This window comes from Accipiter gentilis, chromosome 32, assembly GCF_929443795.1.
Source record: "Accipiter gentilis chromosome 32, bAccGen1.1, whole genome shotgun sequence".
NCBI lineage: Eukaryota > Metazoa > Chordata > Aves > Accipitriformes > Accipitridae > Astur > Astur gentilis.
The window spans coordinates 20,010,340-20,029,085 of record NC_064911.1 but is presented as its reverse complement, the minus strand read 5'-3'; the positions used below and the strand labels follow the sequence as shown (position 1 = coordinate 20,029,085).

The window sequence follows — 18,746 nt, the reverse complement described above, 5'->3', positions numbered from 1 at the left end:
TACTTAACATTTAAGTAATACAAACTGAAAGACAATCAGATGTAGTCCGGATACAGGTTGTATCATTCTAATGGAGTAAATGGAATATTTGGCAGACTAAGCTTGAATGCAACCACAACCCTTCACAATTACGATTATTAAATGCTGTAGTTACACCACAAGCATCCAGAATACTCTTTATCTTATACCCTTTTTTTGCAAACAAACATTAAAAGCATCAGAATCAAAGTTTCCTAAAGTTGAGGGAATCCATCTCAGGGCTATATAATTAAATTGCAAGAAAGGTGGAAATACCAACAAGTACTCTCATGTTGGCTTCAAGCAGCAGTGGGACTGAACTGCAATTCAGTTTCTAGGACCTTGTCCTTTCTGTTACTGTTTTAAGAATTCTAACAAGGGTTTTGGTCCTGTTGGGAAAAATCAGATACACAGCTGTACTCTGTAAATTCAAAACTGTAGAAGTATGTTCTGCAAGACATTTGTATGCAAATGTTGCTAAGCACCTCTACAGATTTTACGTACAGAGAAGAGTTTCTCACAGCAGCCTGCTACAACAGTAAAACAATTGCCAGAACAAGTGTAAAAATGAATCAGAGCAAAACACGTGGATTACTATAACATACCCACCCACACATAAACAAGCTACAGAGAAAATAAAAACATCCAGAGCTTGGAAAGTTGCCAGGAAAAAAAAAAAAAAAAAAAAAAAAAAGAAACCGACAACAGGGAAGAGAAAGTATAAGGTCAGAACACCTTCTCTTTGCCTCCCAACCTTTTAGGACTAGGCTGGAGAAACGCCATCAACCATCTAATCCTGCCATTTCTATAAATCCTTATGGAAACTACTTTAAGAGGCTATTGCCAAAACCACACTGACTTCCCTGTGTAACACACAGTTCCAATTAATAGCATATAAATAAGTTCTGAAGAAATTGAATCTGCTTTAAAGAATTATGAAATTACAGTTCCAAAGAAGTTATATAATTGAAAATATAACTTTTAGATAGCACATGTGGTCTTTGTTTCAATCTCTGATTAGGTTCTCCTCCTCCTCAGGGCTTGGAGCCTCAAGAAGGGGGGGGAAAAAAAAAAAAAAAAAAAAGGAAAAAGTAGTGTTTAGCTTCATTTTAGCATAAAATTATATTTTTTTTATTTAGAATTTAACCAACGGCCTATTTTAAATAGAAATACTGTACTGAAATTTTCTTAAGAATGCAAAAGACAAACTTGAGCAAAAAGAGGAAATAATTGAGACTCCCAAGTATATCAATTTGTACTACCTACACTGAAGTCTCAGTGAACCAATATTATGTGTATGTAAATAAGAATACTTCTTTTTATGTTTTTTAAACACCAGCAAATATGATGTGTATTAAAGAATGAAAAGCAATACATTTTCTTTTCAGACTGCTAAATTTTCACCAGCTCTATCAATACATAATTACAATTAAGCCACTGCCTTTTCAGAAGGTTACCTTTCACTAATCACTTGTTGCAATATAAAGTACTAGTCACTAAAAGCTAATAAAAACCTTAAAACTGAAGCTTCGCATTACCATGCATCCACTGCATGACTGCTGCCCGTATTCAAAACCCTCTCACTTTTGCATAGCTCATCAAACGTTCACACGCTGGTTCCCACAAAATGCCCAACAGCTGACAGCCCCAAACAGCAACCCTTCTTTCCTCTCTTTTCCACACCCCACCCCACCCCCCAAAGTAATCCCTTTCTCAAAACCTGGCACCAAAACACATCCAACAATCTGATCACCACAGGACAGCCAACACCGCACTCGCCCCTACGACAAACATACGGGATCCATTCTGCCGACCGCGACGAGCACGGCACCCTTCCCATCCGGCTGAGAGTATCGCCAGTTCCCTGTGACGAGGAATGGGCAAGAGCCTCTGTCACTGCCAGGGAGCCTCACGTTGCTTCCAGGCCAAACACCCAGGGCAGCCGCCTCACCGGGAGCTCCCCCACCTCCTCTGAAGCCAGACGAACAGGTTGAGGCGCGACATTATTTGTAATCATGCCTTGGGCATCCAGGACAGCCCAGAGTGCTGCTGCTGCTCTGTGCTGAGTTCCCTTAGAGGAGTCAATGCTGCTGTGTCAGAGACTACTGACTGGTAGAAGACCATCCTGGTGGATCTGTGTCTTTGTGGGGGAGATGGGTTGGGAGAGGGAAAAAGACTTCGTTTCGTTAGTTTTGCTTTCACCATTTTAAGAGTAGTAACAGCAGCAATAACAAATACGACATCAGCGACGCTATGTTTCTCCTCACAAAACCTTAATTGCTGTTGACAGAAACAAAAGCTCAAGGAGACAACATTTTCCCATGATGAAACCTATCTGAAAGTTTCTTTCACCAGTTATATTCCCTTGTATTTCACCACAAGGATAACAAGTTTAATGGCCATACCCAGAACCTGGAATAAGAAACTAGTACTCCTGGCTCTCATTCCCAAGAGGACGTAACAGTTAGGATGCCACAATCTAAAACACTTCCTAAGAACAAATACGTAGACAATATTCTAGTAAGATTTCCAACAAAAAAGCTCAGTAATTGAATTGCAAATTCCTGCCAAGTATGTAAAAAAACTCTGTAATAATTCACTGACCCATAAAGCAAGTTATCTTTTCAGGTACAGACAAAAATAACACTGCTTTCTCTAGTCTGCATATAACTTCAGTGCCTCGGCAGATGCCGTCACTTTCAGAAGCGGCTACTCAGGCAAAGCTGGCCCAGACGTCACTTAATTAATAGTATTCAGAGTACTTAGGAGAGCAGTGAAGGCAATACGAACTTACAAGGCCTGAAGCAAAGGCAGGCACAGCAGTATCGGAGAGCGCAGTGGCAAAGCAGGAGGGAAGGGCAACAGCAGTGGTACCAAGCAGCAGCTGGAGGGCCGGGGAAGCGGAAAGTATTGCAGGAGCCAAAGTGTTCTGGGACATGGGGAATATTCTCTTTTCCCTCCCAGGAGCCAAACTATAGCTGTAAAGGGCCCCTGCATATGCACAGGCCAGTCTTATGAAAGGTTTTAGGAAAGCGTAAATTTCTTTCTTTATGCTTTATTGACAGGGACAGGTAGGGGTGTGTGGGGCGTGTAACAAGCACAAGGGTGTCAGTAAGGAGTCACCCTGCGTTTCACTCACAATCCCCTGCAACCTCTGGCTGGTTGTGAAGATCAGAAACATACAGGGAAGAAAATTAAATTACCAGCAACAGATAGGGATCCCCACCGTATACCTATGATTCAGCATGAACATCCCTAACATCCTACAACTAACTTGCACCAGTTAAAGATTGTATTCTGCTGGTATAACAAGAAATCCAGGTTGCTGTTCTGACCTGAGGCAGCAGTACAGTTTCACAAAGCCCCCGTCCTGTTTCATGGATTCTAAAACCCAAGCTACACACCACAATTTCAAAAATAAATACCACTACACTTCTTGCCAATTTTAAAAAAAAAATTATCTCCCTAATTCTGCTAGCAATATTGGCAAGTCCTCTGGAGCACAGACAAGCCTTAAGGTTCTCACATGCAGTAAATTCAGTTTACCAGTATAACACAATCAAATCCCACATAGAATTGGCTTTGCAAATTAAAACCAGCAAGCATGGGTCTGCACCACAGTTTCCTGCTTTCTACATCTTCCTCTGCTATCAGCAAAATCTAACTGTCTCAGATGCTGTCACACTTACAAACAGTCTTACACTGCAGAGCATACTTAGACAAGGAATTTGTTAAAATAAGACCACAAAAAAATCAAAAGCTTCCCATCTGTCTCCTAATGGCATTTAAAAAAAACCCTAATATACTACAAATAATCCACATTTACTTTATTTTCTGGTTATAAAAGTAAGGATTTTTGATTTCAAGTTGAAGTTTTCAAGCTAGAAAGATATCGAAAACCAACTTTATACCACGCAAATGAACAACACTGCAGTCACACCTGCTACATCCCCTTTTTCAACTGCATAATTGAGTAGAACAGATAACCAGACACAGTACGTAATTCCCCACTCATACTTCTATTTCTCTACCTGAAAAATTGAAAGAAAACAGAAAAAGACGACAACCAGATACATGTTTCATACATTTGTTATGATAAATTCAGCAGCAGTATCTCTAACAAAAGTAGATATCTACAAAGGCTGAGAGAGGTAAATTAGATCTTAATGAGCGACCAAAGAATTTTCTTATCTTTAGACAAACTTCTCCCACAAAATCTTCCAAGTGACATTAGCTGCAGACTAAGAGGCAGTGAAAACAGAAAGAGAAAAGAAATTTCAAATACCTTTTCTGTTACACCTTGCATATTAAATTGCAGAGCATAAGAACAGTATGAATCTGTGTTTTTTCGTGTCTGTATGTATAAAAATATAAAAAATTCAGAGCAGTTGTTTTGCAGATTCAAGAACAGGAAGTACCTCTGATACAACTTCACAGTGAAAGTCCCCTGAAAAAAATAACTGCACATGGGCTGCATACATATAATCACTACCTCCCCTTTCCTCTTTCTTTCTCACATCTGTCTTCAGACAACTCCTCTTCAATGGTCTCCTAATTTGCATTTAATTCCATGAAATTTAAACCCAATTTTTCTACAGGCAACTCCAAAAGTCTCTTCCACATTCACAACCTAGTATTCCCTTGAAATTTTTTATTATTATTATTTTCTTAAGTAACACTTCATATTGATGTCTTTTCATAAACATTCCAGTATATTGCTTTCTCTAATTTTTCCATTTCTGATTTGTACATCTTTTCCTCCAAACTCTTTTCTCTTCAAACTGCACTTCCAGAATCTATGCGCAAACACTAACAGAGACCACTCAGGCCTCTTTACTGTGTTAATTCAGTGGTTTTGATTCAGCCCAAACATTCAATTTTTGCAAAACTCAACAGTTTCTTTGGAATGTCATCATGAATTTATTCAAAAGAAAATCAAATCACAGGAAGGAAAAGCTCTTTTCCGTAAGAAATTATTCCCTCCACTTGAAGGCAGAATGCAAAGCACCTCAAGAATTTCATTAGTGATTTTCACCTCCCGAGTAACTTTCTTAAGTAACTACTCTTACAACCAATTCTGATAAGCAATGGGAATTTGGAGTTGCATTCAACTCCACCACTTATCTGTAGCATCACTTTTTGCCTGCCTCTCAGTTACCTTGCTGACACAACAGAATAGCAATGGGGCATGAATTGATTGCTGGTGAGCTCAACTCTGCATGCCCTCGTTAAAAAATTTTCCATAACTGAAAGAGAAAGATTTACAATTACCTATAATCTTAGTGGACAGAATGATTACGCTCAACAAACTTTCTCCTGGGACTGCTGTTACATTTTATATAGCTCTCCAGATACAAGGAGATTTACACAGGAAAACTGAAGAAAAATAAAGGTTTTCATTCAAGATGTTCACTAACTGTATTTTTAGAAAGTTTGTATCCTCCACTCCACATTACCTAATTTAGAGAGGGAATGCTCAACTACGAAAAGCATATTCACTTTGCGTTCAAGTTGAGGATGAGGAAGAATTTAATGTGGTTTTTAGTTCTTTAGAAAACAGCCCTGGATGTTGATCTTAAAGAAAAAAAAAAAAAGGGGGGGGGGGGGGGGGGGGGGGAGTGCAAAGACCAGGTAGGGATGTTTTACAAGAACACAAAATCCAAACCATTTATTGTTGGTTTAGAACTTTCTATTGAGAAAAAGCTATTTATATTTCAATTATGTGACAGGATGCCACAGTTTGAAGTCATTTGGGAAAGAAGAGGCCTTAAAATTAGGTACTAAGGAGAGGAACTTGCAAACCTTCATACTTAGATTATGATATATTCATAACAGAAATTCATAGGCCGCATTTATTTAGAACACTAAATCCAACACCTCTTAAAATCAGCAGCAGATTTCAAACATCAGCCAGGAGAAAGCTTAGAGGAAGTCTGTTTTTGTCCCACAGAACTTCACAGTTCATCAGAGTTCAAGCAGAAAAATATTATCAATGCACAAGTCCCAAAATAGTTTCTTCCCCCTGCCCCAATGTACAGATTTTCAGAGGTTAACAAGAAACAGGGTATCCATTTTCCTCCTCCATTCCCTTTCATCTCGTTGAGGCTGTTACTTCCTCCTAATCATTGATGCCTGACAGACACAGAGCTGATCTTTCTTCTCGGCAATGACAAGAACGAGGATCAGGACGTGAGTACGTTTGCCTCCACAGGAACACCTGAGGCTCCAGCATCCCCTCCCACTACAGGCTCCCTAAGTTTGCCACTGAATGACTTCCCCAAATTACCTCGACACGTGCAGCATTATTGATGTAAAATGAAATTACTTCATTATGTGCATACGTCTAAACGAACAACAGGCTGACACAGTTTGAAGAAGAAAAAAAAAAGCTACTTAATACCCTTGGAAAGGGAAAAATCACAAAGATCATCTGAAGCTGTAGTAACAGATTAACATAAAACCTATTTATTTAATTTATTGTTGTAGTTCTTGCCCTCTTTTCCACAGCAGAAAATCAAGTTTATGGAGGTTTATAGAAACTAACAGCTTAGGTCTGCAATGACAACTCAAGGAGGCCCAGAGGTACTAAAAGTCTCATATGTGCAGACATATGCATGCACACACAGGTGCCCAGTAAAAAAGATACATATTTCTAAAACTTTGATTGGCTTTCCTAAAACCAGTATTATTGCAAGTTATTTGGTACATTACATGAAAGAAAAAGTAATGATTTTTTTGTTTTGTTATTTTTAAGTTTTTATAGGCAACCGTTTGGAAAAATCCACTTGAATTATTCTCAACTAGTTTACCAGGTAAGTATTCACAATAAGCTTCTGTAAAACCTAAGAAAGCACTCTGGAGAAGAAGTAGCAGTTACAGAGAAGAGAAAATATTGCAAATGCCATGACATGTAAGTTGTTATAGAATAATCACTTCTTTCCCAGACCACACAGTCAAACATAATCACTGAAAGGCAGAGAAATGTATGGGTAGCTACTTTTATTTTCAAGGTATCAAAACTACACTGTCTTTGCAAAGAAAGTAATCTTTTATTTGTAACATAGCCTCAGTAGAACATTGTATTGCAATACATTATGGGTTTGGATATGATTATGATATAAAGGCTGATATTTAGCCTCAACAGCACAGTACACAAAACGTATACACACAACACAAGAACAGTTCCACTTTGTACTCACTCTTACAAAGTTGTCAGGGAACAAACCTCTTCTGCCTTTGAGCTGTCCTTCCCACCAGCCTCCATCATCTTTCTTGATATTGGTGATTATGTCACCTACAGTGATCGTCAGCTCATCATCATGTTGAGCTTTGTAGTCAAACTCCACTATCGCCTCCACTAAAAGACAAACACACATATGCACAGTTATTGACTACATTTAAGTCTCCAGCCCTTTGAAAGGAATAAGAAAACAGCAATCCAATTATATATTTTCAGTGAAAGTAATATATACAGCTTAAACAAGAGAGCATATCAAATTGGCAACATGTAATAGTAACATTTTGTGGGAAACTACTATGAGAGAGGCCAAAGAAAAAAAAAGAAAGAAAAAAAAAAAGAAAAACCACAGGAATGCCCATCATGGTTGGGGCAACAAATGGCATGCATTTTTCTTTACTGATTAAAGGAAATCAATTTGTGATGCTTCAGCATTATCTACTCCAGAAGCATTACAAAGTTTATTTTTATTTCTTGGACAACATTTAACTTTTGTTCATAGGACTTGTAAGGCATTTTATTTCTGGAAAGGTTCTCAAATTCATAAGCATCCCAAGCCACTGCACCCACTTTGCTAAATAAATCACTATTAACCTAAAGAGTATTTAAAAAGTATTTTTGCATCAGGCTGAGTTTCACTGCTGTTTATACAGAAATACAAAGCTTTGCTGCATGAACATGTTTTTGCGGGGCTTCACCAAAGGGAGAAAAATTTACTTTCACTTGAGATTATGCATCAGAGGATCTGAAGATAAAACACTCCTACTGCTCTGAATGTCTGTTATCAGGCAGAGGTGCATTATAAGCTTGCTACCATTATATGGTGTATCTTTGTCTCTACCTGGGAGGACTCCCCATCCCTCGAAACCATACGCACAACAAAGTCTCTGTAGAGAATTAAGGAAGTCATAAAGATAGAAAAACTCTTGGAGAATCAAAAATAATAGACCTGGAGTATTCAAATATGGAAGCCATAGTTGTATCTAGTGGTTCATCAAATAACTACTAGGAGAAGCCAGATTGGCAATGTCAAGGATAGCCATATTTGTAAAGCCTTACTCCTGTGTTCTTCAGTGGAAAATCATGCCCCAGGATGTTCCACCAAACACTTAGCACTTCAACCATCGAAACAACAAAATGGGAACTAGTAATAGGCATCTGCTTTCTGCAGAAATGACGGTGCTATGTAAAACCTGCAAGATGCGGCCTGCAAACAGGCAATACAGCTCACAGAGCAAAGCTAACCATTACACCACAAACAGCAAAAAGGTTCTGCCTAAATAACAAGCCTGCAAACTAAATCGAATTAAGATGACAGGAAAAAAAGAGTTATTCCTCTCCACCCCCAAAATGTGACACAGTCACAATGCTGAACATCTCCCTCCCTCCCCCAGAGCCTGCAAGTCATAGCTAACAGGGTGTTCTGACTTTCGGATACATCCCAGACAGAAGGCTATGGCTGATAATATTCATCTATTGCTTCCTCTTTGAAGCCCAAAACCATTATAAAACTAGATCACAAGAGGCCTGCTAAACTACATAATGAACAGCAAAAGAGAAAGAGTGGCCCCACACATTACAAGCTGACATGCAAACAGAACTTGAAACATTTACCTCTGAAAGTTAACTGAAAAATCAGACTCATTCAGGCCAGGAGGACCTCAGGTCTCTAGCTTAGCTTCCTGTTCAAAGCAGGACCAGCTCTGAGGTCAAACCAGGTTGCTCAGGGCTTTGCCCACATGGGTCTTCAAAATCTCCAAGGACAGAGGTAGGGCATGCAGGGGAACCTGCTCCCCTGCTAGACTGGGAAAAAAGTTTTCTCTCTACCATCCATTGGAACCTTTCTTGTGTCGATTTACACCCATTGGTCTTCTCCCACCACGCACTGCTGTGAAGAGCCTGACTACATCTTCTTGATAACCTCCTTGTAGGTATTGTAAGGCTGCTGTTAGGACCTCCCATTTTCTCTTCCCCAACCTAGACAATCAGAGTTCCTCTAGCCTCAGGTCCCCCCACTCTTTAGCACATGAACTGTTCTACCAATTTGTACCAACCACAGACTTGAGGAAGAGTGCACTCCACTGCCCTCTCCAGTAATTGATAAAGGTGTTAAACAGAAGAGATCCCAGGACAGCCCCTGGTGCTACTCTATTTACTATCAGCTTGCAAGTAGAGTACAACCATTACCCAAATCACACAACATTTGAGGTTGGAAGGCACCTCTGTAGACCAAACCCCCTTATTCAAAGCAGAGATAGATAAAGCACAGATTGCTCAGGGCCTTATACAGCATATTTTTAATATCACAAATGATGGAAATACCAGTGTTTGATCACCCTTAAGATTAAGAAGGTTTTCTTATGTTTAAATGGATTTTCCTGGATTTCAGTTTGTGCCCATTGCCTCTCCTCCTTTCACTGTCTACTGCCAAGACAAGTCTGGCTCTGCTTTCTTTACTCCACCACAGCACGTATTCAGACACATTGATAACACCACCCCGAGCCTTCTCTTCTCCAGCCTAAACAGTCCCATCTCGCTCAGACTCTCCTCAGGTGTCACATACCCCAATCCCTCAACCCTCTTCATGGCCCTTCACTGGACTTGCTCCAGTATCTCCACCTCTCTCTCGTACGGGAGAACCCAGAACCGGACACAGTGCTCCACATGCGCCTCACCAGAAAGGAGAAGAGGAGAAGGATCACCTCTCTCCACCTGCCTCCTGACAATCCTCCGCCTAACGCAGCCCGCAAAGCTAGGAGCTGCCTTTGCCGCAAGCACACGTTGCTGCCTCAGGGCCTACTTGGTGTCCACCAGGATCCCTGGGGTCTTTCTCGCCAAAGCTGCTTGCCAGCCACTCAAACGCGGGGTATTCCTCTCCGGGTGCAGGACTTGGCATTTCTCCGTGTTCAGGAAGATCCTGCCAGCCCACTTCTCCAGACTGACGAGGCCTCTCTGAATGGCAGCACGACCCTCTAGCGTGTCAAATACTCTTCCAGTTTTGCATCACCTGCCAACTTGCTGAGCGTCCACGCTGCCCTGTCATCCAGGTCATTAGCAAAGAGGCTGAGCAGCATCAGTCCCGTCATCTGCCCCTGCAGCACACTGCCAGCCACCGGCCTTCAGCTGGACCTCGTGCTGCCGATCACAACCCTTTGAGCCTGGCACTTCAGCCACTTCTCAATCCACCTCATTGTCCACTTACCTTCATCAGTTTGTCAGCGAGGATGACGTGGCAGACAGCATCAAAAGCTTTGCTGAAGTCAACATAAACAGCATCCACTGCCCTCCCCTCCTCCACCAAGTCAGCCATCTCATTGCAGAAGACTAACAGATTGGTCAGAATGACTGCCCCTTCATAAATCCATGCTGACTACTCCCAACCAGCTGCTTCTCCTTCATATGTTTGGAAATGGCTTCCAGGATTATTAGTTCCATCACCTTCCAAGGGGTCAACATGAGGCTGACCAGCCTGTAGTTCTCCACAAAAGGAAGGTTTCTTGCTCTCCCTGAAGACAGGAGTTAGATTTGCTTTCTTCCAGTCTTAAGGAAACTCTCCCGATCACAATGACCTTTCAAAGACTATCAAGAGTGGCTTCTGAATATCAGTTACCTCCCTCGGCCCATACCTCAACAGGGCCATGGCCTTGCACATGTCCAGTTTGTTTAAATATTCCCTAACCTGATTCTCCTCCACTGAGTGTAGGTCTGCCTTGCCTTGGACTTTCCTACTGGTTTCGGGGGCCTAGGATGGCTGAAGGCCAGAATTACGATATAAGGACTGAGGTGAGTAAAGCATTAAGTACCTCTGTGACAGGCCCTCATTCCCATTCAGCAGGAGGACCACACTTTTCCTAGTCTTCCTCTTGCTGCTCATGCACCCATAAAAACTTTTCTTGTTGCCTTTCACATCTGTACTGATTTTGGCTGGGATAAAGGTAATTTTCTTCATAGCAGCTCGCATAGTGCTATGTTTTGTATTTGTGACCAAAACAGTGTTGATAACACCCAGATGTTTTAGCTGTTCCTGAAGGGTGCTTACACAGCCTCAAGGTCTTTGCTGTTTGTCATGGTGCCCCAACAGGAAGTAGGCTGGGGGTGCACGAGAAGCTGGAGGGGACACAGCTGGGAATGCTGACCCCAACTGACCCAAAGGATATTCCAGACCATATGATGTCATGCTCAGCATATAAAGCTGGGGGAGGAAGGGGGTACATTTGGAGTTATGGTGTTTGTCTTCCCAAGTCACCGATACGTTTGATGAAGCCCTGCTTTCCTGGAGATGGCTGAACACCTGCCTGCTAATGGAGAGTAGAGAATTTCTTATTTTGCTTTGGTTGCACGTGCAGCATTTGCTTTGCCTATTAAACTGTCTATCTCAACCCACAAGTTTTCTCACTTTTACCCTTTCAATTATCTTCTCCATCCCTCTGTGGGGGAGCTGTGTGCGGCTGAGCTGCCCACTGGGGTTAACCCACAACATCCCTCACCACATTAAACTCCAGGTGGGCTTTGGCTTTCCTAACCCCATCCCTGCACACACAGACATTCTCTCTACCTTTTTCCCAGGTCACTTCTCCCTGCTGTCACCTCCTGTACTCTTTACATTTGATTTTTGTCAGGTGCTCCTTCTTCATTCATGAAGGCATCCTACCACCTCTGCTGGTTTTCCTGCTTGTCAGATGGACCACCATTGATCTTGGAGAAGGTGATCTCTGAAAACCAACCAGCTCACCTGGATCCCTCTTTTCTCCACAACTGTCTCCAGTGGGATTCTTCCAAGCAGAGCCCTGAACAGACCAAAGTCTTCCCTCTTCAAGTCCAGGGTTGCAATCCTGCCTTTTTTTGTTTGCCAACCCAGACCACTGCTTCCTCATAAGATTGTTGGTCATCCTCTCCCTCCCCCGTCATTACTATTTCCAAGCTCTCCTCACCTTGTTCGCCAGCCTGTTAGCAAAGATACTTTTGCCCTACTTAGGCAGATCCTATCTTTTCCAAGCAATCCTCAAAGACGGTCTCATGATAATAAAACTAAAACTCTGCTGCTGACACCAGCTATGTAACCAGCTGTTACCCACAGGATCCGTCCACTCACCCTCACACCCTTCCCTCTCACCATAAAGATCAATGAAAAAAACACCCAGGCTCCCGTGTCCTTGACCATCACCCCAGAGGCATATAGTCACAACTGATAATTTCCAGACCACTCCTGGCAATATGATTGAAGCCTACATGGAAGAGCAGCAGGGGATAGCAGTCTGAGGGCCAGTCAAGCCTTGGCAGTCTTTCCACAATGTTCCAGATCCAAGGCCCTGGCAAGCAACAAGCCTCCCTAGATGACAGGTCAGGTCAGCAGATCAGAGTCTCCACCCCCCACAGCAGGGAATTTCCCTACTATTACCACTTGCCATTTTTTTCCTGGTACTCCTGCATGGCTCAGATTTAGCCAGCTTGGGTGCTTCACTAGATGGAGCACCCAGGCCCTCAGCACCTATGAGAGCAATGAATCTGTTCTGTAACTGCAGATCTCGAGGTGACGCAGGAGCCTTCCTCCCAGTGTCAGATGTTATAAACTTCAGGCTTCCAGACTTGCCATTCTGGGTGTCTCCAATCCCACTCCAAGAGGCACAGACTCTGTCTGCCCTTCATTCAGGAAAGTTAAGGGGTTGGGCTTTTGAAGCCTCAGGGACTTGGAGAAGATCTGGAAAGCCCAACCCTTTGAGCTCAACCATCCAACCAATTTTAAAACAAACCTAGCTGCCCCGCAGCATACCACCACAACTACCAAGCCATGCCACGCCACCTTTGGCGGAGTCTCTGGACCCCTTCGGTGCCAAGTGCTTCACAAACCAGAGAATCTGTTGAACTTGAACTAACCATTCCAGTTAGGGAAAATACCAAAAAAAGGAGGCATATTTCTAAAATATGAACTAAAGCCCCCCAAAATAGCACTGTTATTATCCACATATGCATACTTTACCCTGAAGTAACCACTAAGAGTGGTTCAGAAGTTGTATTTACATGATAGCTCTCCAAAGACTACTGGATTCAGGTCGCAGCACCAAGGTACACACACTTACTTCAAGTCTCACACCAATGAAAATTCCTATCTCCACAGAACACAACAGCACTCAGGCCCAAAAAAAAGCAAAGTTCAGACTATTTGGCAGGGTATTTCCAATTTGGTTGAACCCCCTGAAAGATCTTTTGAGAGCAAGGCCCTGTATCCTTCATTTTTAAGCAGCCTATTAGGATGCACTTGCTCTCAGGACTCAAAGCTTACACATTGCTTTTTGTACATGCCAAGTCATTTCTCCTCCCTACTTAGGAAGCTTTTAAATCCTACTCCCATTTTGCTGTGGATGCAATTACATACTGCTTTGCTCTGAGTTCTCCCTAAGAAACCAGGAGGTGGTTAGAGACCTGTAAGGGGGAGATGGCAATGGAGCAGGGATTCGGGCTGGCTCCACCTGCTGATTCTTCAAACACTCCTCAACATTCAGACTGCAGCAAGACATACTGAAGGAAGGCAAACAACTCTCACGCTAAGTCTTATGTTTTAAAAGACTTTTAAGTGCCTGTTGCTGTGCTTGCAGTTTTTCCCTAAGAAGGCTGTAGAAGGCTGTAGAACTGACATGATTCTTGACAGTTTTGTTTTCTTATTATGTTCTCTTTCTGATGAGGAGAGACCAAAAGGTTGAACAGGGCTGCTGAGTTGACTCTACAGCTGCTTGGGTAGGCTGGAGGCACTGGAGTTATGTCCCTGAAGTTTGTCTGCCTTGCACCAATTCACATACAGGCAGCTGCAGCTGTTCAATCACCTTTGTTTTAGTGGAAGTTTGATTAAACAAACAGAAAAACCCTTTACAGTGCAGGGTCTTCCCTGTCTGTAAGTTTCCACTTATTAAAAAACACATATAAATATTTTTAAAAGCCGTCTCCTCTCAGAGAATTTGATTACTATAGCTTAAGTCTGTGTAAGCTGTCAGAGACACATAAGTCACCAAAAATGGACCACACAATCAAGATGTTTATAAACCCTTCAAAGGAAACCAAGAGCAAGTTTGGAAAGAGGAATAAGCACACCTAACAAATGCGCAGATTTGTGACAAACTGCTGGGAACGTACTTCTGAGATCACTCAAAATTCTCATTTATCACACTACCGAAGCTTGCAGAGCATAGAACAGTCTAAAAGTGCTTTATAATTTATAGGTCCATCCAGTTGCAATTTTTAAATCAACCTCATTTTCATGGAAGCTGGACTGATACTAGAGACAACCCTGATCCACATACGCTAGAAAAAAGTGGATCTGAGTTTTGCTCCACATCTCCAAGTACAACATACCTCATTCTGGAAGTTCTGTGCTGGATTTCTCCTCAGGAACTGGACTAAAACAGTGCCCCAGTTTGCACAATGCTTTATGATGTGAGAAAACACTCCATGGACAGTGAGCTCAAACCAATTTTATTTGTTAACCAACAAAGGCTGGTCTTAGGCCCAGCTCTGCCAAGGTAAACAGCTTGTTACATTAACAGCCAAAACCCAAATCCCTTTTCAGCCAAAAGCAAAATAAAACGGGGAAAATTGGGGCAAACAGATCTGGCTTCTCTTTTTGGTGCGTTTTTCTTCAAAATATTGTAAGCCATGATGCCTGAAGGTCAAACATACCCCAGCTTGCAAACGCTAGCTATTAGACTCTTTCTGTTGGAAGAAGGCATTTTTCATGTTAAGAATAAAATCCAATATCAAAAGCTATTCAACTTATTTTTATCTAAAAGGGCAATGTTCATTCTCATGCCAACACAATCAGCTGCTCCCAGCCTTATATTACCATCAATCCAAATTGTAACATAAAAACTCATGAAACACAATCAAAGCTAGTTATTACCAACCCTGCTGGAGACTGGCACAGTACAACTCATTACTGCAATGTCAGGGACAAAGACTTTTTTAATTTAATGCTTAGTAGTTTGGGTTTAAAATACAAAATTTGAAATGTTAATGGTATGAACCAGGAATTGAAATGTAACCTCTCAGCTATATTTAAAATAAGCATATCTGGAAAAAAAAATGTTGATTAAAACTTCAACTGTTCCCACCTTTCATTCCCCAAATTAGTCTTACATATATACAAGAAATTATCTTGTTGACAATTATAAACATTTTTCCTATTGATTAGTTTGATTCCTTGTCACATTTTAAATTACAAGTAAAATCTAATCTCTTAAAACTGACCTAGTCAGAATAAGCATTTCTTTAATAATGCCACCAATATTTAAAGACAGAAGTGTCTCAGTTTATGCTATTTTCAATTACTGTACACAGTGTCTTTCCAAGCAAGAAATGAATCAAGAAAAGAAACAAAGATTTGCTACTGTGCAACAAAAACTATGTTATTAAATCAGCTCCTGGTGACATCTGAAGCGTGTAGGCACAATGGAAACGTTACTAACGTCTTTGGCACTATTCCACCCAAGTAACAGCATCCATATGGCAACACCACGTTCTGCAGCAGCGCGGTTTCACACACAAAAGCAGACCTTAAAACTAGTATATACAGTTAGACATGGCAGTCAAAGAGTTACTAGCTTCTCCACTCTAAGTTTTATGTTTTCACTTTTGTTAGTCACTCAAATTCATGTGAACGATAAACACACATGTTGCATTGGTTTACCCCCAAAAAAACAGAACTGAAACTAGACAAACTACCTTCAAATCTTCTACACTAAAGCTTTAATTTAAAGTTCAAATTACATGTCCAGAGAAGAGAATGCAACAGAGCTTTTCTCTTTTGCATAAAGATAACCGTTCAGAAGTAACAAAGACTTAACGGCATGGACAGGCATCACATAACAGTCCTACGTTTATGTCACGCTCTGCGTAAGCCTCTACAGGAAGGTCTCAGTGACTACAGTAGGCTTCATATTCTCTACCACCTACTACAGTAAATCGATCCAATTATCAAAACCTATTAATCAAGAAGTTGGAATGGGTTGCCTTTCTGTAACACCATATTTCCCTTATAAAACAGTTACAAAGATTCATTTGGTAGCAAATACTTAATAGTTTATCAATATTTTCATTATAAGTACATTTTATAACAGGTTAACAATCTGGCCATCAAATTCCACCTGCCTCAAAACTTGCTAGACAAGGTCTTACTTCAAATGTGCTGTTCTGTTTGAAAGACCTAGGTAAAAACTGGTGAACATACTATGCGCTTTTTTAGTGCTTCTGGGCATAGTTTACAAAAAAAAAAATAATCAGTATTTTTGCTGTAAAACAGGTTGCAATAAAATTCTTAGTAGAACATTAGGAGCCACCAGGAGGGAAAAAAATCAGTATCTTTTATTAGACCAAATGACAAAGCATGACTTACATTCTGAACTCAAACAAAAAAAAAACCAAACCAAGCACCAAACTAAGTTACATTAAATAGTGCTGGTTTCCTAGCCTAGACCTGGAAGGCCAGAAGGCCTGAAGACCAAATATGACCTAGAAGGCCATTGTTTTCTGGACTCTAGGAACACTGAGCAGCTGGCAGGCCGATCACATGTGGGATGCTGTGGTACAGATATGTTTGAGGGAAGAGGAGGGAGATAGATTCACATATGGTCTGGCAGGATTTACTACAGTTGGCACAGCACTGATGAAAGGGTAATGCACTGGTGTAACCACTGAATGCCCATCTGGGGCTCCAAAAGTCCTTCCTATCCAAAACCATCACAGCTATTGCAGGCATCATGCTATAACTTCTCTATGATTATAACTAAATGCTTGTTAGCATCTGGGAAGGAGGAAGAGTTGAGAGTGCTCTTCTACCACAGAACAAAATCATCTGTAGTTTGTAAGGACTCAACTCTCTCAATGTCCTCACACTTTATAATTCTAGATGAAGGAGCCACTGAATAGCCCTTTGAGGCATCACTCTACCAAAACGGAAATGCCCATTGCTGTGTACTACCTCTGAAAGGCACACAAAACCCACTAAAATAATAATAATAATAATAATAATAAAAAAACACTAACTTTACTGTTTAAATGTAGATTGCAACTGGGATTTTTAAGAAAGCATAAGCTCTTAGTTTTGTAGCACGTCTGTGGCAGAAAAAATGACTTAAACATTTTGTATCTGCTTGATTGCATGCAATTATTGAAGAACCATAGTTTTCTTGAAAAATTAATTCCAAATTTTCTCCATTTTTAAACATTTTTTCTTTTTGCAACACTTACTATCAGGAATAATACACTGTTAAAATTATTTGCAAGGATTCAGCTTCATGAAAAAGAAAAGCTCAAGAGGGAGGAGAAACCAGTAGCAGAAGGAAAACCTGTACTATTCAATCTTCAAGAGGTTAAATCCATGGTACATGATAAACAGCAGCTCCTCTGCTAAGACAACAGCTTTCAGTTTACATTATATTTTCCTATTTCCCTTTCGAAAACAATGGGGGGGGGGGAGCTAAAGGTCACAGTCCTAGAATAGCATCTTCACTGAATCACTCCGGCAAAGAGCAGTGCTGTCACAGAAGGGGCGACCGAAGTCATACTGCACGTGGACCTCTTTATGTTGTCGTCCCAGTCCCTCCCACAGGCCACAAATGCTCTCCACCCAACTTGCACACTCGTTGGAAACCCAGTAGGCAGCCGTGGAGCACTTTGCACAGATGGGAAGCATTCACGCGTATGCACACACGCAGGCACAGAAGCAGAGGAGCTGTGCAGAGGACCCCAACACAAACCTAATTTGGAGGACAGAGTGAGCGCTTGGCCTAGGGCTGTCCTGATGTGACTCTTCTCTGGGCAGCAGCAGAGCTGAAGCCACTCCAGCTGTCTGACATAACGCCCGAGCTGTCCTCCAGGAAAAGAGGAGAGCTAGTTTTCTGGTTTTCAAAGGGGGATAGGTATGCTTGGTTCCAGCTTTTAAAAAAACACAAACACCAAGTTATTCTAGTGGAATTCGCCCAGCAGGACAAGAAATACTTTATATTCCAGCTGAGGCATTTGGTATGACCACAATTCGTCACAAAAATCTTGCATTTACAGTTAAAGAAGAACAGGAAGTCAGTGCATTTGTATTTCTGTATATACGTGGCGTGTTTCCATATAAAATACGCATCTCATAGCAATTCTGTGGTAAACAAATTCAGGCAGGTACTTCTAATAAACATTATGAATTTGTTAAGCTTTTCTTAGGCCTATCACAGTAGTTGCCTCTCACTGAATTTATTATATCACACTCCTATCTCTGATACAAACTTTTTAAACAATATGCCAAAGCACATCTGGTCATCAGAGATGTTCACACAACTATGGAGTAAGCAAGGAAAGAAAAGATCATTGTGGTAGTTCTAAATGGCAGCAGTTATATCTGTATTGCCAAAGGCTCCCTTATATGCCACTTTGGATCCAACAATACATGTTAGATTTTATTGGGCCAAGTCTCCTTAACTCTTTTGAAAGAAGGAGATTGCATAGATAATATTCAGCA

At 41.2% G+C, this 18,746-nt stretch overlaps 1 protein-coding gene across 4 annotated transcripts in view; it reads right to left on the bottom strand.

The window, feature by feature from the left end:
- SH3KBP1 (SH3 domain containing kinase binding protein 1) overlaps positions 1-18,746 on the bottom strand; it is a 222,135-nt gene that overhangs the window by 188,594 nt on the left and 14,795 nt on the right. For 2 of the 4 annotated variants that reach the window (XM_049834875.1, XM_049834876.1), the window contains exon 2: positions 7,218-7,375. The exons of 1 other annotated variant lie outside the window; for it this stretch is intronic. In XM_049834875.1, coding sequence (XP_049690832.1) covers positions 7,218-7,375 — 158 coding nt within the window. The remainder of the gene's footprint in view (positions 1-7,217; positions 7,376-18,746) is intronic. One more of the 4 variants, XM_049834877.1, reaches the window with a different exon arrangement.